We start from the raw sequence: 23,411 nt of genomic DNA on the forward strand, positions 1-23,411 counted from the left end.
TTTCCCATTTCCATAGGTTGCCTTTTAACTGTGTTGATGGTGTCCTTTGCTGTGCAGAAATGCAGTTTTGTTTTAAACTTTAATTCCTCATCATTTCCAGTATGCTTTTAACTCTAACTGTAAGATTTGACTCATTGCTTGTGCAGAAGCCTATTTCCTATTCTTTTAGCATAGTGTTCTCTTCTTCATTCCTATTTATCCATTCAAATTATACCTGCAGTTTCACTCATTTCATAGAGAATTTTCTAAAGATTCCAGAAGGGTGATCTTACTTTCTCTGAATTTGTCTCTCCTGTGAATTTTTATTTTGTCTTTATTTGTATATATGCGTAGGTTGTATATTTAAATGATACATATTTCTAAAGATAAAAAGGAGAATGGAGTGAAGATTCTCCTTCCTTACCCTGCCCTCAGCCAAATTCTTCTGCCTGGAGGCAACCACTGATAACAGTTTCTTGTGTATCCTTCCAGACATGACCTATTCATATTCAAGCCAATATTTGTGATACACATGATTTTTTTTCTAGTCATACACTGCATGCACTGTGTTACACCTCACTTTTTAGTAGTGAATGATATATCTTGGAAATCCTTATTAATACATAACGGCCTTCCTCTTTTTAAAGGCTGCGTAATATTCCATTGATGGCCATAACACAATATGGGGTAAGTGCCGCATCTTCTGAAGATAAACGTTAGTGTTATATTATTGTTTAAAGTTTATAGCATTGTTAGTTTTTCCCTTTTCCTCTTCACAACAGAAGGGCAAGAATTGTGTTCCCCAGCAAAATATTGTAACATAATAGGTGTTTTAAGAGAATTAATAAGTAACCTTTAATTTGAACTTTCATACAGCCAAGTGTGGTATATACAATGAGAATTACTGTCACACAGACTTTCACAAAATTTTATTATTTCATGTATACATATGGTAAATTTTCAAAAGTACTTGGATAATTTAAAAATTGCTTAAATTTACTTTTAGAGTAATTGGCCCAGTAATTCCTGGTTTCCGAACCTTGTACAGAAAAGCTGGAATTTTGGCAAGGTTGTATTGAAAGCTTAAGGACTGAGAACAAAAATTTAGTGTACTTTACATTGGGCATAAAAATAAATTGACCCCGGGGCGCCTGGGTGGCGCAGTCGGTTAAGCGTCCGACTTCAGCCAGGTCACCATCTCGCGGTCCGTGAGTTCGAGCCCCGCGTCGGGCTCTGGGCTGATGGCTCAGAGCCTGGAGCCTGTTTCCGACTCTGTGACTCCCTCTCTCTCTGCCCCTCCCCCGTTCATGCTCTGTCTCTCTCTGTCCCAAAAATAAATAAACGTTGAAAAAAAAAAAAAATTTATAAAAAAAAAAAAAATAAAAAAAAAAATAAATTGACCCCAAATTGAAATTGTATAGCCAGATGCAAATATTTGGGCAATTTAACACTTTGCTTATTTTACTGCTTATTTTAAATTGCTTTTTAGAGTTTATTTATTTATTTATTTATTTTTGAGAGAGAAAGATGCAGAGAGAGAGTGTGTGCACACACGGGGGTAGGGGCAGAGGGAGAGAGAGACAGAGAGACAGAGAGACAGAGAGAGAGAGAGAGAGAGAGAGAGAATCCCAAGCAGGCTCCATGCTGTCGGCGAAGAGCCAGATGCAGGGCTCAAACTCATGAACTGTGAGATCATGACCTGAGCTGAAATCAGGAGTCAGACGCTTAACTGACAGCCACCCACATGCCCTTTTACTGCTCATTTTAAATTTAAAATAAAAAAGTCGTATTACTACAGACATTTTATATCTATTTTAATTTAGTTTTAAATTTGAAACTTTAAAAAGGCATTGTTTTTGATGATTGAAAGTAATAGCAGGCTGCGAAAAAAATACCTGGAAAAAATTATTTTCCTTTTTTTTTTAAATATAATTTATTCTCAAACTGGCTTCCATATAACACCCACCGTTCATCCCAACAAGTGCCCTCCTCAATGCCCATCACCCATTTTCCCCTCTCCCCCACCCCCCATCAACCCTCAGTTCTCAGTTTTTAAGAGTCTTTTATGGTTTGCCTCCCTCCCTCTCTGTTTGTAACTATTTTTTCCCCTTCCCTTCCCCCATGGTCTTCTGTTAAGTTTCTCAAGATCCACATATGAGTGAAAACATGTGATATCTTTCTCTGACTGACTTATTTCACTTAGCTTAATTCCTTCCAGTTCCATCCACGTTGCTGCAACTGGCAGGATTTCATTCTTTCTCATTGCCAAGTAGTATTCCATTGTATGTATAAACCACATCTTCTTTATCCATTCATCAGTTGATGGACATTTAGGCTCTTTCCATAATTTGGCTATTGTTGAGAGTGCTGCTATAAACATTGGGGTACACGTGCCCCAGTGCATCAGCACTCCTGTATCCCTAGGGTAAATTCCTAGTAATGCTATTGCTGGGTCATAGGGTAGATCTATTTTTAATTTTTTGAGGAACCTCCACACTGTTTTCTAGTGTGGCTGCACCAGTTTGCATTCCCACCAACAGTGCAAGAGGGTTCCCGTTTCTCCACATCCTTGCCAGCATCTATAGTTTCCTGATCTGTTCATTTTAGCCACTCTGACCGGTGTGAGGTGGTATCTCAGTGTGGCTTTGATTTGTACTGGAAAAAATTATTTTCAAATCCCTGAAGAATTTTGGATATATTCTTATCCTGTAATTTTTATTGTTCAGGAATCAGAATAGACCACAAGGGTGCGCTGTTTAACAGACCTATAACATTCTCATTTTTACACATTTTTTTCCCCCAAAGCATCCTTTAATAAAGTAGAAAGAAATTATTGGAAATAGTTACCTTCTATTAGAAATAGCAAATACATACTTTTGTGAAGTGCAAGCAAATAGAACTAGAGATAAATAAGAATAATACATGACAAAGTGATTTGTAATTAACTGTTATATTCATTTTGAGCTTTCATTTCATGTTAGCCTTATTTTAAGTAGTCGATCTTATGTTTGCCTTAGGTTTATGGATAAGTCAGTCTACTTGTAGCTTGGAAAAAAATTTTCCCCTCACATCTATTTCATGCTTTTTGGCTGTCAGCGTTTAATAATTTGTCTCATTTCTCTAAAGTATTTCTCAATACTGGCAAATTAAAGTATTGGATAGTGATTTTGGAGCTTAAACTGAAACTCTTCACATAAAAGGCTGTTGATTTTCTAAGCTAATTTTGGCAACTGATTGTGCAGTTTACAAAGAGGATTCAGTGAAGATCCAAGTTAGTAAAATAGTTTATCCTAACCTATTTCTTGGAACATTTTTGCAACTACAATTAGTTTATCCACATAAAGAATATATCTTAAAGAAGAGATAGTTTACTGTCATTGCTACAGTGTGTTTTTTCATGTCCCTAAATTTCTTTGTACTCTTTTTCATTTCAAACCTTGCGTCATTTTCCTTATAAAAGGTGAACATACTGTCTTCTATGGAAGTGTTCATTTGCAGAGGAAAACTACCCAATTAGAAATTTTTGAGCAGTTTTTCTCAGATCTTTTTGGATATTTTGTGAATAAAGATTTGAAAGGCTATTTTTGCAACAACATATGTAATGGTAGCCTCCTGCTGTTGTTTACCTAAACCGTGTCTCACGTATTACTGTATAAATGTGTATGGTTATTTACAATAAGATAACATGTATATAGTTATTTATATAGATTGTCATTTATTTCACACATGACAAAAGTTAGAAATGCAATGACATTTACTTAAATTGAAAATGACTTACAATTCTGAGATTGAAAGTAAGTTCAAGGGTGTCTGGGTGGCTCAGTTAAGCATCTGACTCTTGATTTCAGCTCAGGTCATGACCTCACAGTTCATGAGTTTGAGCCCCGCATCAGGCTCTGTGCTGGCAGCATGGAGCCTGCTTAGGATTCTCTGTCCCCCTCTCTCTCTGCCCTTTTCCCTCTCACACTCTCAGTGTCTCTCAAAGTAAATAAATAAACTTTAAACTTAAAACGTTCAGAAATCCAGTATCTGCACCATGTTCTCTGACCAAGTTTCTGTGGAAAGCACACTTAATAAAATCTGTGGCCAAAGGACGTCTTAATATTATTGACAAATTAGCCATTTAAAGAGTATTTTACATTTAAAGAAGGGAAAGAAGAGTTGGACACCATTCGTGGACAGTCTTGGCCCACAGAAGCCACAGAAACTTTTGGAGAATTCTTTAATTTTGCACATTTGGTATGGTTTTATTACCCTTTGGAGTTAATGTGGACACTGCAGTAAAGCAGCTTTTCCCAGGCTACCAGAATGGCACCTCATTTTCGTTAGGATATTGGCTTTTGGCTGGAAGCACAATAAAGAATTATCTTGATTGAACTGTTCATTTGGTCCCATTTTGCATTCTGGTGCAGACAAACACTCAGATATTGAGAAATGGAAATACTTTGTCATCCAGTATTATGCAACTGAAATTTAATACTGAGAGTGTTCATTTTTTAACAGATGATTTGTTTTTAAGAAATGCTTGCCATTCATCTTCTGGTCAATTTTGCCTCTTAATATTTATCATGGTTTATAAGTAGGTAAGATGATAGATTATCATATGTTTATAAAATGTGCAAGTACATATTCGGTCTTAGTGTCACTAAATGAGGCTTTTTGTTGTTTTTTTTTTTTTTAACGTTTATTTATTTTTGAGAGAGAGACAGAGACAGCACGAGTGGGAGGGAACAGAGAGAGAGGGAGACACAGAATCCGAAGCAGGACTCAGGCTCCGAGCCTTCAGCACAGAGCCCGATGCAGGGCTCGAACTCACAAACAGTGAGATCATGACCTGAGCCAAAGTCGGACGCTCAACTGACTGAGCCACCCAGGAGTCCCTTTGCTCAATGAGTTTTAATCCTAGTTGTTTTATGCAGAGTCATTAAGGTTGTTGTAACAGAGCATGTCCTTATAATCTTTAAGAAACACATCTTTTGTTATTTTGTCCAGGTTATCATGCAACATTTGATTTTCCCCGCCACTTTCCACTTGTATTTATTATATAGAAAAAGAACCACACACACACAGTTCTACAATTGCTTAGGAACAGTGGTTGCCATGGCATTTTTAGTTTGATATACAGGATACAGCTGTCTGTATTTCCAAAAATATGACTTGTTTCATTCAGTAGAGAAATGCACCAGTGGGATATAATTGAATATAATGTTTCCCGTTCTAAGGCTTTCCCATATATAAATATACTTTGTCCTGGTAGTTTTAATCAGATTTTCAAAGGGTCATAATCACAATAGCAAAATTAGTGACTAATGCTTATGTAGCACTTACTAATGTTTCAGACAAGGTACCAAAACACATTACTCACTTAATGCTCTCGAAAATCCTCTGAGCCATTACTTTTTAAGTTTCTACAAGCTTTACCTCTGACCCAAATGTAAATAACTGTGCTCATGATAAAGTTGTTAAAATTTAAAGAATAATACTATTCAAAGAACAATAGGTCATTTATGGAATTAGTGTGACTTTCTCTCTCTTATCTATTAGTACACAAAAGTTGTGCCCCTCTGAAGTGCATACCGAATTAATAAAATATTTAAAATAATCAGCGTCAGGAATCTTCTTTACAAGTTCTGGTTGTATGCAGCTCACTTGGACTTTCTACCACTATGATATTTGTGACCTCATGGGGAAGAAAATGCCTTTCTCTGTACCAGAGACCAGAGCAGAGAGAAGAAGGCCTCTTTTCTTGGAGCCATTGGTGGTAAAACAGCAGAGACCCTTGGATAATGCCTGCCATACAGTCATGGCTCCCTTTCCGGGATGAAGTGAGTTGATCCCAGTTTGCTCCCCTGATTACTGCTTTACCTTGGTGGGGGCCCTAAACTCAGTTAATCTATATGTGTTTACTACTCTCCTACCCTGCCCCTGCACTCCCTTCTTTGTTCTCATCACTGACCATGGAGAACCTTGATTATCACCATCTTCTGTCCTTTTAACTTTATCCTGAGGTCTGCTTTCTCCTGATTCATCTTCTCTTTTTTCATCTGAGATGTATTACTGAGTTAGGCCCTTCTCTTTGGGCATTTAAGAAATGTCATTAGGAAGGGATTACCCGCTAATAAGGTTTGGTTATATGATATCTCAAAGTATTATAGGGTTGATGAAATGAAAGCACAGGTTGCCTCAGGGAGAGAAATTTAAAAACCTTGCAAGGGTATAACCCAGGTTGTAAAGTGTGTGAGTGTGTGTGTGTGTGTGTGTGTGTGTGTGTGTGTGTGTTCTGATCTCATTGGAGAAGGGCTAGAAAGGAAATCTTTTGTGGCAGCAGAAGCCCCAGTCTGTTTTGACAGATAGTCTTGGATCTACCAGTAGGTCTTTTATATTCTTCTTTGTTGTCATTTTTCTCATTGTCTTCTTTGTCGTCTACCTTGAAGAACAAGCCATTGAACTTTGTGGCTTGGGCTTTTCCTCAGTACAATAAGATTTTGTGACTAAATTTACACAAGTCTCTTCCAACTCCAGTATAATCAAATTATTCTTTTGTTGTCTTTCAAAATTGGCCTTTAACAGATGAAAGTGCTTTGTTATGTGCATTTTTGGTTTGATTAGTGTTAACCATATAGCGATGCCTAGTCCTAGTATTTCTTCTCTGAGGATTTTTGAAACCCTGAAGTACAATAACAAAATAAAACGTTGATTAACCGACATCTTTCTCCCTGAACTCCTGACTATAATACAAAGTCGACACAAGTGCTTTGGCATCAATAAAAAGAGGTAGAGGACGCAAAGTTTTAGGAAGATATGCTCAAGTTAATGCGTTTGTTAACCAGAGGAGACAGATGTTATCATTGAATAATGCTGAGTTTAAATCTAGACCATTTTGAGAGAAATCCACTGGCAAGTTTGGCCACTCGGAATCCTCTCAAGGGATTGTAATTCTAGTAACCAAACAAGTACAAGTTACAAGTGGTCATGGTATTTAGACACCTCTAGGTGGAATCCAGCTCTAATCTCATTACTTGCTGTCATCGAATTTATTTCAGCAAATTGATGGGAACACCCTAAAAATTGGCAGAATAGATGACTGCTTACAAGGTGTGGATTTAAGAGCTCTAGGCCCTGACACTGCTGCCCTATTTCTCCTTACCCTAAATACAGTAGTCCGGTACCCGCTACATCACCTCTATTTCTTATACCCTTCGCTGATAGGATTTTTCTTAATCCAAGAAAACAGCCTAAACAGGCTAAGGCTTTCAGTGCTATCATGATTCGTGGGTTCCAGCCCCACATGGCTCTGCGCTGAAGAGTGTGGAGCACTCTTGGGATTCTCTAACTCGCTTTCTCTCTCTGCCCCTCCTCTGCCCACTCTCTCTCTTTCAAAAATAAATAAACTTAAAAAAACCTAACACATTTAATAAAACTTCATAAAGAAAGAAATAAACTGGCATATATGCCTTCAACCAATACAAATCAAAAAATGTATGCCAGTGTATAAAGGCATAAAGGTATGTGTAAAAGGTTGGACACCAAAACTTCTATGAGGTGACTTACATCTGTTGGGATTTACAGTACTTTTTCTTTTCTTCCCCCCATCAATGAATGCATTGTTTGCATCTTTTGAGATTGTGCTAATTTTGTGATCAAATCATAGTAATACTGAATTCATTGTGATTACAATTTCCCTTTACAGCTTTGCTTATTTTGCAAATTCATTTTGATACCTCATACTTCTGTATTACATATATCATATTATAATTATGCGTTTGGAAGTTTAAGAAAACTGACCTATTATCTAAGTTGTAAAATTATTTTAGAAAAAGTTCTTCCATCAAGAGTTAAGAGTTCAAGATTCACCTTCAGTTAGTTATGTAGAAGTTCAGTCATTGAGATATAATTCATAGTAAATTAAATAGTATGTCATAGCATTTGTAGAGAATGTCCAGGTTGGAGAAGGATAATGTGAATTTGTCTCTTTAGAAGGAGGAAAATAAGAGTTTTAAGACAGTTTCAAGGGATGGCTTAGGTTTTCTCCTCTAACCCTTCCCTCCCTACATGTGGAAATCATAAACAAATAAAAACCCAACAGCTTCTAATAGAAACATTTAACAATGTCCTTGAAGTTGGGCCACTGTATTTCCATCCTTTGATTCAAATTTTGTCTCATTTTTCTATTTGTACTCTTTCTTTTAAGTCTTTTATACAAAACATATTGATTTCTATGATCCACATCTTAAAATTCACCTGTGATTAGAAAGTGATCTAATCACTCGTGCTGAGCTAGTCCTCAGTAAATCTACTGAATGCCTTTCAATTCTATTTTCTTCAGCTAAATTTAGTTGCATTTTGAACCAGTAAATCCTGATCTGGGTGTGAATTCTGAGGGATTAAGTATCTGGCATAGTTTTCAGCTTGACCTTGCCACTTTCGCTAGTGTGCTCTGTTTCTCTGTGCAGTATTTTCCTTTTCACAGGCTGTAAAATTCAGTGATGTGCATTCCTGCCAGGGATGTAGTTTTCCCTAATGGCAACCAGACTTAGGGACTCTAACTAAAGTAAATAATTGAACATCTGTAATTATTAACCAAAGCGTTTTCCCTTAGTAAGTAGAAACATCTCTGTGTTCTTGTTTTGTAAACTCTTTGGATTTAAATATAGTTTAATCTCGACCTCTTTTAAAAAATTTCAGTCCTAATTTGACGAAAGAGAATGCATCTTGGTGCTGAAAGCTAATGACCATTCTAAACAGTTCTTCAACTTTAATTCTTTACATTAAATTTATGAAATATTCAAATTTATGTATTATTATATATATTCACAATACCCATCACCAAGAATTAATAAGTTGGTGTTAAGTATGGAGCTTTTATTAAATTCCTTTAAGGTAGGATAGAGTTGCCTGAGGTGACTTAGAGGAGGAATTTTTACACACAACGAATTAAACACAATGGATTTGGCTTACGCAGTGGACTAACCCCAAGTTCCTGAATGCTGGGGCTCTTGGTGTTTTAAGGTTGATTATAATGCAGACAGACTAATAGGACTCTTCACCACCACGGACACTGCAGACAAAATACAAAAATCTTAGAGTAAGTACCTCCTTTTATCCTCCTTTTATCCTTTTCACTCCAACTCTACATTACAACTATTGTTTGCTTATTTTATTTACAGATCACATTCACATACTTTAAAATAGATAAGCTGCATGTAATATTAGCTAATATTTACAGAGCAGGTACTGTATACTAAGCACTATTCTAAGTTTTCACACATGTCACTTCACTTAAGCATCCAGCCCCTTCTGAAGTGTAGGTGCTGTTTCTTTTCCCACTTTATAGATGAGGAGACTGAAGGTTGCAGAAACACTAGATGGCCATGCTCCCCGGTTGAAGTCCTGACATGGTCTCCAAAGCTCATTTGTTTCGTAACACACTAGGCTGCCTTCCAACTTGCAAACCCTCTGGAAGCCTCTCTCCAGTTAGACACAAACTCACACTTAAAAATTCCAGGTAGCTCAAGCCTAATTAATGCAAGGGTAGAAGAGATAGGAGACTATTAGGCACATACTCCTGAAGGTCACAGGAAAACTGGGGCTTAAGAACACTGCTGGTTAGACACTGATGGCCTTCCTCACCTTTTTTCCTTCTTTTTTTGTTTTTAAAGCATTTTATTATTTTTATTTATTTTTAATGTTTCAAGTTTTTATTTAAATTCTGGGTAGTTAACGTATAGAGTAATACTAGTTTCAGCAGTAGAATTTAGTGATTCATCACTTAACATATAACACCCAGTGCTCATCACAAGTGCCCTCCTTAATGCTCATCGCCAATTTAACCCATCCCCCCCACCCACTTCCCCTCCAGCAACCCTTAGTTCTCCTTATTTGAGAGTCTCTTTTATGGTTTGCCTCTCTGTCTCTCTCTCTCTCTGTCTTTCTTCCCCTATGTTCATCTGTTTTGTTTCTTAAATTGCACACAGGAGTGAAATCATATGGTATTTGCCTTTGCTGATTGATTTCACTTAGCATAATAGACTCTAGCTCCATCCACATTGTTGCAAATGGCAAGATTTCATTCTTTTTGATGGCTGATTAATATTTGTGTGTGTGTGTGTGTGTGTGTGTGTGTGTGTGTGTGTGTGTGTGTGTATACCACATCTTCTTTATCTATTGGTCGGTCAATGGACATTTGGGCTGTTCACATAATTTGGCTATTGTTGATAATGTTGCTGTAAACACCAGGGTGCATGTGTCCCTTTGAATCAGTATTTTGGTATCCTTTGAGTAAATACTTAGTAGTGCAACTGCTGGGTTGTAGGGTAGTTGTATTTTTAACTTTTTGAGGAAGCTCCATACTGTTTTCCAGAGTGGCTGCACCAGTTTGCATTCCCACCAACAGTGTGAGAAGGTTCCCCTTTCTCCATATCCTTGCCAACGCCTGTGTGTTGTTAATTTTAGCCATTCTGACAGGCCTAAGATGGTATATCATTGTAGTTTTGACTTGTATTTCCCTGATGGTGAGTGATATTGAGCATCTTTTCAAGTGTTTGTTAGCCATCTGGATGTCTTCTTTGGGAAAATGTCTATTCATGTCTTCTGCCCATTTCTTACCTGGATTATCTGTTTTTTGGGTGTTGACTTTGATAAGTTCTCTATAGATTCTGGCTACTAACCCTTTATCAGACATGTCATTTGCAAATATCTTGTCCCATTTTGAAGGTTGCCTTTTAATTTTGTTGATGGTTTCCTTTGCTGTGCAGAAGCTTTTTATCTTGATGGGCTCCTAGTAGTTCGTTTTTGCTTTTGTTTCCCTAGAATTTTATATGGGAATTCATGATGTGTTTATGTCAGCCCCTGTGATGGGTTAGTGAGCCTGCTTTCTACCAGGAGTCATTTTTGGGTTAGGAGCCTCTCTACTCTTATGTGCCAGCTACGTATATTCTGCCCACATCCCTCAGTACACACCACTTTTCTTGTTTTTTAGGAACACCTAGGTCTTTTCACTTAAATGCCCCTTCTTTTCTTGCATGCTTTTAGCCAAGAGAGGATGTTTACAATAAATACAGAACATCATTTCAAGGCCCGAGGTTTCTCGAACATTTTGGTCTTATTAGTGATATTTTATTTAACACAAAATAACTGCAAGTTTGATTTTTATTACCTTACCCTTCCTTCTTAGATGATTGAAATTATTTTCTAACAGTCTTAAAAAAAGGGGTGGGGGAAGCTCTTGCCTCTGTCTTAAAAGACAAGAAATATATGTTAAGCTATTTCCTTGAACACTAACGCTAATATTATTGTACCTCAGGACAAACTTATATTTCTGTCATTAATCTGTTGCTCATAATCTAAACTCACTATTCTTATTCCTTGAAAACTCCTGCCTTTGGACCATCCTACATAATTTGTTAAATTTATATTTATGTCATAAACTTAATAAGTTTTAAGCATTATAGTAAAGAATTATAGTAAAGAATCTATATGACAGAATTGGTTATACAGGTCACATATGTCTACCTGGTACCACTCAGTGACAATCATGCTGTCTTTCTTAATGTCTTCCTTCTTAGTCTTTGATCCAATTGTAGCTCTAAAAATGTATGTTCTCTTATGTTCATGTTACACTTGCAAAATAGGGTAAAGGGAGTTAAGTTCTATAGGGTAAAATTACAAAATACATGCTCTTTTAAAATGTTCATGGCTTTGCTCTTCTTTTCCCTTAATTGTCTTTATAAATACTATCAAATCTTTTTTGGTGTTTGTAAAACTAAAATCTGTATATTTGGCAATTTTAAATTCTTGGTCCATAGAAATATAACTATCCTGTACAAAACAAGTTACCTTACTTTTAGACCTTTAGGGACATAAATGAAATATATGCATCTATTTTTATTTTATCTTTGAGTAATGGACAGGTTCCTATAAATTTGTGTATATAAATTCTTCCCTTTCTAATTTCTATACTGTCTACTTTATTACGAGCAAAATTTAAGAGCTCTAACTCCTAAACGGATACTATTATCTGAGAAATTCATGACTAATTCAAGTCATGACTGCTTTTATCAGGTAATAAGAAAGACCAATAAATGACAGTGATTGGGAATCTGACCTGAAGGGGAACACGGGTTTATATTCTAGACCTCATGAAAGCAATCTGTCAAAGCATGGGAAATAAGTTTTCAGCATGGAAGTAGGAGGAAAATCAAATGCTGCCCCAACTCTGTGCGCTCAGCAATTACGTATTGATCACTTACTGTGTTCTTGCTGGTAAACTCACTCTGTGAAAGTAAGAATGCATGCCTTAATAGGGCTTTACATAAGTAAATTCATCCAAGAAATAAAATAACATATTCTCTACTGCTTTTGATTTTTACAGCATTATTTTGAAAAGTGAAGTGCTTCATTGTTCTAGGAGAATTTTTGGCCTTTTTCCTAAAAGACCCCTCAATTTGTTAATTTTATTATAAGATAGCAAATGAAAGTTTCTGAACACAGAGATATATCTTCAATCAATAAGAAGAAAATTTTATATTCTACTCAAAATGATATTTAAATCCTGCTCATCCAGCTGTATTGTATAATCCATTTCTTTCTCAGCTCTTGATTGCCAAGGATCCTTCTCCCGATTCTTTCAAAAATCCAAATTGCGCTTGAGGATCTGACCCCACATCTACTGTGGAGGGGGTAGGGGATGAGGGTTGGCCCTGAGACTTAATCAGAATTGGCTTTATTGACTGGATTAATCTGGGTTTGGGTGGCAGGCTTTAACTCTTTCCTTGCTGGATTGTGGGGAGGTCTGAAAAGTTCTGGAGGAAGGACCGGGGTATGGAGGGAAGAGGAGGTTGGTGGCTACCGCTGGTATGGAGGAATTTTAATGGTTTGACTACAGTCAGGTCAGCCAGGTGCCACCCTGTCCACTCCCTTGCTAAGAGGTGTTAACCTCAGAGGTGTGTTCCTTCAAGTGCCTGCCACTGTGGACCTAACTGTGCTCTGTCCCTGTGAGATGACCTGCCCTCCTTTTTAGTACCTAGCACAACTGACAGTGATGACAACTGACTCAAACGTCTCTTTTCCCTTTCTTCTCTGACAGGCATATTATGAAATTACAAAATAGTAAAATTTGCTACATTTTTCTTGGTGTGTCACAAGGCATAAAGATGAAAGACATCTAATGCACTCGTTCCTTTCTGTTAGGTATACTTGTATAGTCTAAAGATTGGAATGATTCAGGCTTTACATGATCCAAAGGCTCTTGTTTCCAAATGGAAATGACAGTATTTCATTCATTCATTCACTCAACAAATAGGTATTGAGAGACTTCTGTGGGCCAGGCATTGTTATCCAGATACGGCAGTGAGCAAAATAGGAAGAAAAAAAAAAATCCCTCCTCTTACACTCAACTCTAGTGGAAGCAGGCAATAAACAAGGTGAATAAGCCAACTAGGTGGGATGTTGGAGAGCTATTAAATGCTGATTATAAAGATCAAGCTGGGAAAAGGGATAAATATAGGGGGAGGAGCTCATTGAAAAGGTGGCATTTGAGAAATGACCTGAAGAAAATGAGGACGTAGCAAGACATCAAATTATCAGAAGAGCATGGCAGGCACAGGAAACAGCCAGGACAACCGCCCGAGGTAGGAACACTCCTGGCACACTTGAGCAGCATGAAGGCCAGTGTGGTTGCAGTGGCGTGAATCATTCTACCCTTGGAGGTGGAGGTGGTCAGAGAGCTCTAGGGGCCAGGTGGTTAGCTACCTTAGAAGTCATCACAAGGACTTTGGCCTTTCTGTGCCAGATGGGAAACCATTACTTGGTCCTGAACAAAGTGAGCTAATCGAACTCATGTTTTAATAGGATCCTTTTGCTGGTATGTTGTGAAAGGACTGTAGGGAAGCAATGGGGAAGAAGAGTCCAGTTGGAAGATTCTTGATCATAATTCAGATGATGTGGTAGCAGTCAAGCTGGATGAACCAACAGGATGGACTTAATGTGAAGTGTGAGAGAGAAGGGATGTGGATGAGTCCAAAGTTACTGGACTGAACAAATGGAGGAATGACTTACTCTGTATCGAAACAGAGACTGTGAGAACAGGATTATTTTTGACAGGAGAGTGGAAGGGAGGGATTATCAGCATCTCCGTTTTAGACATGCCTTGGTGGAAATCGCCTTAGACGTTAAGTGGAGATCAGATAGAGGTCCAGGATGGAGATGTAAATTTGGAGTTAATCGGCATATGAATAATACATAAATCCAAGGGAATTGAGGAGATTACCAACAGAGTGAATGTAGAGACTGAAGAAAACACATCCAAGGCCTGAGATGAAAAAGAACCATAAAAGAAAACGGTGTTGGGATCTATGCAGAGTAGGAACGTAGTAATCTGGAATTAAGAAAAAGAGGATTTTAAGAGGGTGGTCAACTTTGTTGAATGCTGCTAACAGGTCAAATAATTGAGTTCTAAGAATTAACCACTAGTTTAGTCGTGGTGGAGGTCCTTGATGACTTTGATGGGAATAGCTTTAATGGATCGAAAGTTGGGCAATATCTGGTTGGAAGGGTTCAAGTGGGAGATGAGAAATTGGAGACAAAAAACTATGAACAACCCTTTTAAGCAGGTTAGTTGGAAAGAGTGCGATGACCTGGCAGTGTGCCAGGAGGCACCCGGCAGCCTGCTGAGGCAGGACTGACTGTCTTAGGGTCTGCTGACAGTCACATGCTGTGAATGTGAGCGTTAGCCATTAGCTGCGTATAGAGTCGGTGACCTCAAATGACCTTGCCTTGGGTAGACATATAAATTTTTGAGATGTTTGTCATGAATACATTAGTACTAAAGCCAAAACAAAACATTAATCAAGGCAGCTGTTTTAATGTACAAATATCCTTCCCTTTTCAGCTCTTACTTTACATCCAATATTTTCTTTATATTTTTCTTTGGAAGCTAGTTTTTAACTAGCTCATAATTGGTTGTTTGTATGCCATGCTCCCATCCCAGCCTAAGTTTCTTGAGAAGGACCATATTTTATTTTACTTTACATATCAATCTTGTAGCTCTGCTCCTGGCACATGGCAGACACTCCATAATGTTTTTGGAATGAATGACTCTCCTGTTTCATATTGGTATGTGGTGCCTTGGATGTAAAGGTCGGTGTCTTCCTGAAGTTTGCTGTTAATTTCTAAATAGACATTGTGTCTGGTCATTTTGTTTTCCAGAATCCCTGTGGAGCAGGCATAGTGAGGACCGGCTCGCTGCAGCTCAGTGGTACATCTGTTGGCAACTCATCTTTGAAAAGGACAAAGCGAAAAGCACCTTCCCCACCCTCCAAAATGCCCCTGCCTCTAAGTGATGAAGATAATCATGTGACTGGTAACGTTACTTTTCCCATTAACGTTACATGTGTGTTGTGTCTTGTTTAATACAGACAAGAAAGTGATATAGGTTATAAATCAGGTCTTTTCATTAAATGATAATACTTAAACTTAGGCTTTTAATTAATTTTAATAATACTTAGATAGTCCCTGATTATTCTTACTTAACTACCTTTTTAAAAGCTGCAAGATGACAGGATAAAATGAAAAAAATTGTACAGCCCCCTGATCTTAAAATTGAGCATGTGATCACTTGTGAATCTGTTCAGAAGGACACTCTCATCCCAGGGCTGACTACCTGTAGGAAGGGGAATCCGTGGAGGTTTTAGTTGTATCAGAGCTCGATAGTGAAATGGCTTCTAACAAAGCCTCAGGGCTCTCTTTCCCTAAAGTATAGAAAAAGAATGAAGTTAACCTACTAAAGACTTGTTCCATTTGTGAGTGTGATTATTTGTAAGGTGTGCCGCATCTGTCCTCTAGTCCTACAGGCGGGACGTGCAGTTCCTACAGACAGTGCTATGGAAGCCAGCTGTCCCGAGGGGCCGTCCAACCCAGGTAGGACACCTTTGCCCCACAGTCATGTGGTACTGACAAAGATCTTTCATGACAGTTGAGGAATGAATCTAGTTATAATGCTCTGCCTGTGAAAGAGATGCAAATGCTTTGACTCTATTTCCCAAATTTTATATTATGAAATGAAAACTTTTCCAGCCTGGGTTGAGTATGAAACTGGCAGAACTCAAGACTCCAGTTCTGTGATGGTACCTTAAGAGCTTGCCTTATGCAATGTCAGGGTCATTGCAATGTACAGAGCTTGCCTTATGCAATGTACAGTGTCAAGGGTGTCAATGTCCTTCCCAAGACGAATGACATGTTTTAGTTAGGAATGTACTTTAGTGTGTTCAGAAGAAAACTTACACCAAAGTGTAAAGTACCATTCTTTACGCGACTGTTCTAGGTATGAATTCGATATACAAAGTGTCCTCATTTAGTGGTAAAAATTTGTTATCACGAAATATTTTCTGTTGTATGGTCTGATTTTGGATTTCCCAAATAAATGAAATGCCAGTAAAAATAAAATAATTTGATTGAATGCTGTTTCCTATATTTTTAATAATAGCTATTTAGTAGCTATTATAAGAATAAATATAACATTTCTTAATTTTAAGACTTAAAGTTAGATACAAATGAATATGAGAGACTAATGTCTAGCCAAAAATAGATATTACTATGCTATTACTTTAGCATGGGGATAATTTTATAGGTAAGAAAATTACTCAGTATAGCCTTAATTTTTATAATTAAGATTCATAAACACTGCAAAAACCCAGGCGCACCAAATGCTCCTAAATCTTTAATCCTTAGCTGATTTTTAGGAATTTGAGATTTTGACACATCTTATATAAGAATTCTCCTGTCCTCTGTGATTAAAAATATTATCATTATATAACTAGTCGTGATTTTTCTTAAGTCCTACCCAGAAAAGTATCATTGATACTGTTTGTTCCACAAAGGAAATGTATTAAATAATTTCAAACTATATAAGTGAAATGAGAAGATTCAGAAGTATTAGAAAAAAGATGTGACTGCTATTCAAACTTTGCTTGATATCTATTTCTCTTTCTCTTCCTTTTTTTTTTTCTAGTTACCTCTTCTTGATTAATGCGTGGATAATTGTGAGCTAACAAATCTGATTTCTTCGAAATGCTTCTTGTTCTCTGCTTGCCTTAACTCTGTTGTCTAAGTGCCATTTCCACAGATTTTACTTCTTTGGCAGAAGCCTCCCTTGGCCCTGGGCTCCCCAGTCACGAACAGTGCACTGTGCCCAGATCGCCGGATGAAGCCTCTCTCTCGGAGTGCCCTGGAACACCCGAGGCGGCCGTAGCATCTCTGACACGTAGGTGACCAGGCCTTTCTTGCCTGGTGCTTTGTTTGATGCAGAGTAAGATGTAACCACAGAAAAATTTGGTTACTTGGTCATCCCATGTGTAAAAATGCCTCAAAGAAATAGTAGTTTCCCTCTTTCACTTGAAATTCCATTACAGGTTTAGAGTTTGATGTTTTCCCTGACCATATAGATGAATAATGCAAGGTGTAAGATGAATAAAACAAGTGGCTTTGGAGGATTTCAGCTTTTCTGCTATTTGGCTCTCTGCTTTTTTGGCAAAACTCTTTAAACTCTGTTGTTTCCAATGTGTAACTGTATGAATATAAAAGTATATATGTATTTTTTTCTTTCTTGAACTACTTTTTTGTTATCTAGGCCTGGCTTATTTTCTGTAGGATTGCTTTCGATTGGGATTTTTTTTTTTTTTTTCAACGTTTTTATTTATTTTTGGGACAGAGAGAGACAGAGCATGAACGGGGGAGGGGCAGAGAGAGAGGGAGACACAGAATCGGAAACAGGCTCCAGGCTCTGAGCCATCAGCCCAGAGCCTGACGCGGGGCTCGAACTCACGGACCGCGAGATCGTGACCTGGCTGAAGTCGGACGCTTAACCGACTGCGCCACCCAGGCGCCCCTCGATTGGGATTTTTAAAGTAAATTATTGGAATTATTTTGTTATTAGATTGCAAAAATTTATAGTCAGGTAATATTTGAATTTCATCATAAATGATTTTATTCATTTTTTTATGAACTCAGAATGAGTCCTTATTTAAAATTATTTAAAATTAATATATTATCACCTACTGCTTATAGTAATACAAAATTGTATGGCCAGTTTGGAAAATAGTTTGGCAGGTTTCTAAAAATAAAATTTAAGTGTTGATTTTCTATATAACTCAGAAATCCCACTCCTAGGTATTTTCCCAGAAAAATGAAAACCTTTCTGCTCACATACATGTGAATTATTATAGGATTTTTATTCATAATTGCCAAAAATGAGGAACAACCCAATGTCCCTTAACTGAGGATGGATAAACTGTGATCAGTGCAAACATTGGTGATATCACCTACCCATTAAAAGGAATGGATAATACATGCAATGACATGGCTGAATCTAAAATGCATGTAATGTTAAAAGGGGGAAGCTAGTCTTAAATGGCTAGATGCTATATGATTTCAGTTATATAACATTGTTTCAAGGGCAAAACTATAGGGGGATAATAGTTGTCAGGGTCTAGGGTTGGGGAAAGGGATGATCACCAAAGGGCATGGGGGATTTTGGAGATGGATGGACTTGTTCTATCTGTGTCTTGATTGTGGTGGTGGTCACTCAACTATATACCTGTATTCATCATAGAACATTTTAATTATCAAAATGAAGCATTCCCAAATGGATCCCCAAAAGCATGAATTTTACTGAAGGTAAACTGTATCTCATTTTCTAAAAGAGAAAGAAAACTATTCTGGCAGCAACTGCATTAGTGTCTGACAAAGTGAGCGTTTTCTGAATGAATGAATGAATGAATGAATTTTAAAAAAGTAGTTCACCAGAATGGATGTAATATGATTTTATTTTAGCAAAGAGAGATAATTTGTTTATTTTGCCGTTTCAGTCATTTCCAGGAAAAATATGCAAAGTACCCCAAAAGTCGCAGTGAAGTTTTAAGCTTTAATAATTTTTTTAGGTTTATTTATTTGAGAGAGACAGTGTCAGTGGGGGAGGGGCAGAGAGAGGGGGAGAGAGAGAGAATCCCAAGCAGGGCTCCGCTCTGTCAGCACAGAGCCTGACTTGGGGCTCAAGTCCACAATCCATGAGATCACGAGCTGAGCCGAAACCAAGAGTCAGACGCTTAACCGACTGAGCCACCAGGCGCCCCTATAAGCTTTAATAATTTAAAAGTAAAATGCTACAAACTTAACAAAAATATGAAAGCTTATGAAAGCTTAGTATTTAAATTTCATTTACACATATTACATTTTGTGAATTTTAAAGAAGTTTTGAATTTTATATTTTGTTTCAGTTTTGCTTTCTTTAGCAGGAATGAAAAACTTAAGATGAAAAATATTCATATCATATAAAGCTAAGAAAAGGTAAAAAATGCAATAATTAAACTTTAAAAAGATGACTTCTGTAATTTTTAACATTTATACTTTGGAAGTTGTTGGATCTTAAAACTTCACAAAGATTTTGAACACTGTATTCTTTGAAAGTGAGTATTTTTCCATTAGAACTTATGAAGCTACAAAACAATAGTTGTGCTACAATATTGGTGGAATTTATTCATTGTTCACAGCCCTTACCCAGTCTTTTTCTATTGTGGTCCTAAAATGTGGCCTGATTCATATAATTCTGTTAACACAAAAAAAACTTGATTTATTATTTTTCAAAGCTTGGGGAAATTTGTGCTAGTCACCCAACCAACTCTGAAAGTTCTTTCAGATAATTTGAATTTTTTAAAAAGAATCACTTCCTTTCCTAAGACATTTAAGAATAGGAATACTCCTCAAGCTATTAAAAAACATATATATTTAAGCAAGCCCATATGACGCTAGCAAGTTATAAAATTTCAGAAAAATAATTTGAGAAGACTTTTGAAACACGTAACTCATTCTTTATACTTCGACTGAGACCCGTTTCTCTTTAAGGGGCCCCATATTTAAGGAAAAATTGTGTGAAATAACTTTTGATGGGCAAGAGAGAAATAGGGATAACAATCAATAATTTGCTAAACGTTACCTCAGTTAATCTAATTTACAAAAGAACTTATTATATGCCAAGGAGCCATTTATAAAACACATTTGCATCTAAATCAGAACAGCCTTTCATTTTCTCAATACACAGTTTTCAAATTATGTAAATATACTCTTACTACACAGATATGATATGCTGTTTTACATACATAATATTTGTGCATTGGTATCATAATGACTCCTTCACAAATCATAATAAAACAAGATTTGCCAAAATATATTTTTAAAAAATTCACTTAAATTCCTTAATATTTTTTTTCTGTTGAGTAATCTTTTTTAAATTTACAACAAACTGTCATTAAAAGTCTCCATATTTGGGGCACCTGGGCGATTCAGTCGGTTAAGCGTCCAACTCCTGATTTCAGTTCAGGTCATGATCTCACAAGTTTATGAGTTTGAGCCCCACATCGGGCCCTGCGCTGACAGAGTGGCGCCTGCTTGGGACTCTCTCTCTCCCTCTTTCTGTACCTCCCCTGCTCGTGCACACTTTCTCTTTCTCTCTCAAATAAATAAACTTTAAAAAATAAAGTTTTTTTTTTTTAATTTTTTTTTTCAACGTTTTTTATTTATTTTTGGGACAGAGAGAGACAGAGCATGAACGGGGGAGGGGCAGAGAGAGAGGGAGACACAGAATGGGAAACAGGCTCCAGGCTCTGAGCCATCAGCCCAGAGCCCGACGCGGGGCTCGAACTCACGGACCGCGAGATCGTGACCTGGCTGAAGTCGGACGCCCAACCGACTGCGCCACCCAGGCGCCCCAAAAAATAAAGTTTTTTAAACAGCATAAATAGCAAAATTTTTTGTTGATACACCTAGAGATAAAATTAAAGACATACGTTTTAAATACTTTAAATATTCTTTTTTGTTTTTACGTTTTTTTTTTTTTTTTTAATGTTTATGTAGTTTTGAGAGAGACAGAGCGTGAGCAGGGGAGGGGCAGAGAGAGAGGGAGACACAGAATCCGAAACAGGCTCCAGGCTCTGAGCTGTCAGCACAGAGCCCAATGCAGGACTCGAACTCACAAACCACGAGATCATGACCTGAGCCAAAGTTGACAGCTAAACCGACTGAGCCACCCAGGTGCCCCTAAATATTCTTCTAACATGTTGAAGTTTTTATTAAATTTTGTGGCTGTGCTGATCTCTGTAATCCAATGCTATGCCACCTTTCCTCCCCCTTCTATTGTGGTAAAATTAAAGTTTGTTCAGCTGCTATTATGTAAATGGAAGTGTTAAATTATATTTAAATAAGTGAAGATCCAGAACCTCGTTCTTTAGATTAAATTAACTTTCACAGCTAGTGTGGGCACCAGTTAGGATGTCTCCTCTTTTAGCCTGTTGGCCACTTGTTGTTGGTGCTTAAGGAATAATGATAAAACACATTTTTATACACTGAGATACTAGCCATAGCTTTTGAAAAGAAACACACACACAGACACACACACACACACACACATATTGTTATGGGACAATTTTCCAGATACAGTTAACTGGAGAAGCAGAAGGTGAAAAACATCAGGTATAGTATGCTTCCATTTATATTAGATAAACAACAAAAAAAGGAAACATGAGTGTGTATATCTGCTTGTATGCTCATTATACTTTCCAATACTATATAGGAAAAATCTGTTAAAGGAAATTGCTTCTGAGAATCAAACTGAGAGAATAATTTTCATTGTATAATACTCATTTGTATTTTCAAAATAAGCATCTAAGGCAGTGGCTTTTAACCCTGGTTTTGTATTAGAATCACCTCAGGAACCTTAAAGATTTTGGTTCCCTCCATCAGAGATTCTGGTTTAACAGGCGTGGAAGAGGGGGTGAACATCAGTATTTAAAAAAAATTTTTTTAACATTTATTTATTTTTGAGACAGAGCATGAATGGGGGAGGGTCAGAGACAGAGGAAGACACAGAATCTGAAACAGACTCCAGGCTCTGAGCTGTCAGCACAGAGCATGACACAGGGCTCAAACTCACGAACCGCGAGATCATGACCTGAGTTGAAGTCGGACGCTTAACCAACTGAGCCACCCAGGCACCCCTGAACATCAGTATTTTTAAGAGGGACTCAGAGAACTCTCCATTGTAGTGAGCACTGATAACCACTGAGTCAAATTTTTTGGTGTACTTGTAGACAATATAAAAATCTCATGTTCTTTTCATTTACATTTAGACCTATTGCATAAATGTAACAATCATTTAAATCTAAAGATATATAGATAACTTTCAGATATATAGCTTGAAGTTTGAGTTTAAATAATTTATTTTTTTCTACCATGAATAAAACCTAGCACGATAGCATATTATTTTTAGAATTGTATGTGTCTGAGATAATCTGATTATATGTGAATTTGATTATTCACCATTAGAAGAGTATTTCACTATTAGTTTTGGATGAGCATTTAAAAGAGTCCATCCAGCTAATTATGATTTTAAAAACTCCTTTCTTGCTAGGATTGCGCAGGAAGAATGAGGCAAATTAATATTTAGGATTATATCTTCATTTCTTTGTAGCTGGAATAAGCTCTGATCGTAGCCTTGAAGAGATAGATGAAAAGGAAGAACTGAGTGAAGTGCCTAAAGTTGAGGCTGAAAATGTTTCTGTGAAGTCACAAGATATTCCTTTTGGATCTACTGATATAATAAATACACTGAAAAACGATCCTAACTCAGCCCTTGGCAATGTTACTGGAGAGTCCGCACAAAACTCCAAAGAAGAAAAACAAGAAGCTAGAAACACAGATGGACAGTAAGTAGTAGTCTGTGTGCCAGAAGTGTATGGTTTGTTTAATTAATACTAGTCTCTGAATTATAGATCTGATATTTTAAATACAAATATAGTAGTCCCTTTAGTTTAGGCTCTATTTCACCACCATTATAAGAATATTTATTAATAAAGTATCTATTTGAGGTGCCTGGGTGGCTCAGTTGGTTGAGCGACCAAGTCTTGATTTCAGCTCAGGTCATGATCTCACGGTTCATGGGATAAAGCCTTGTGCTGGCAGCGTGGCGCCTGCTTGGGATTCTCTCTCTCCCTCTCTCTCTGCCTCTCCCCTGCTTAAACTTTTTTTCAAAAATAAGTAAGCTTTTGGGGTGCTTGGGTGGCTCAGTTAAGCATCCAACTTCGGCTCAGATCATGATCTCTTGGTTCGTGAGTTCAAGCCCCATGTCAGGCTCTGTGCTGACAGCTTGGAGCCAGGAGCCTGCTTCAGATTCCATGTCTCCCTCTCTCTCTCTCCCTGTCACTTTTTAATTTTCAGTGAATGCTCCTCCAAGATTTTCACTGATATGTAAAACAATTCTGCATATTTGAGTGTGATGTTAAGTTACTAATATTTTCACAGTCAACTTCATGATGAAGATAGTGCACTTGCCACTTGATCCTAGGAATTGAAATCTATACTACAGTACACTTGTATTGTATTAGAAATGC

General features: G+C 37.2%; 1 protein-coding gene across 1 annotated transcript in view; it reads left to right on the forward strand.

Annotated features, from left to right (window-relative positions):
• The window catches only part of COBLL1 (cordon-bleu WH2 repeat protein like 1), a 97,645-nt gene that overhangs the window by 58,255 nt on the left and 15,979 nt on the right, over positions 1–23,411 (forward strand). The window contains exons 8-10 of the mRNA XM_047082253.1: positions 15,184–15,337; positions 15,820–15,894; positions 22,493–22,727. Coding sequence (XP_046938209.1) covers positions 15,184–15,337; positions 15,820–15,894; positions 22,493–22,727 — 464 coding nt within the window. The remainder of the gene's footprint in view (positions 1–15,183; positions 15,338–15,819; positions 15,895–22,492; positions 22,728–23,411) is intronic.

Source organism: Lynx rufus, unplaced genomic scaffold (genome assembly GCF_022079265.1).
Source record: "Lynx rufus isolate CCGP_SWC_20201006 ecotype Redwood Valley unplaced genomic scaffold, mLynRuf1.p SCAF_2, whole genome shotgun sequence".
NCBI classification, from domain to species: domain Eukaryota; kingdom Metazoa; phylum Chordata; class Mammalia; order Carnivora; family Felidae; genus Lynx; species Lynx rufus.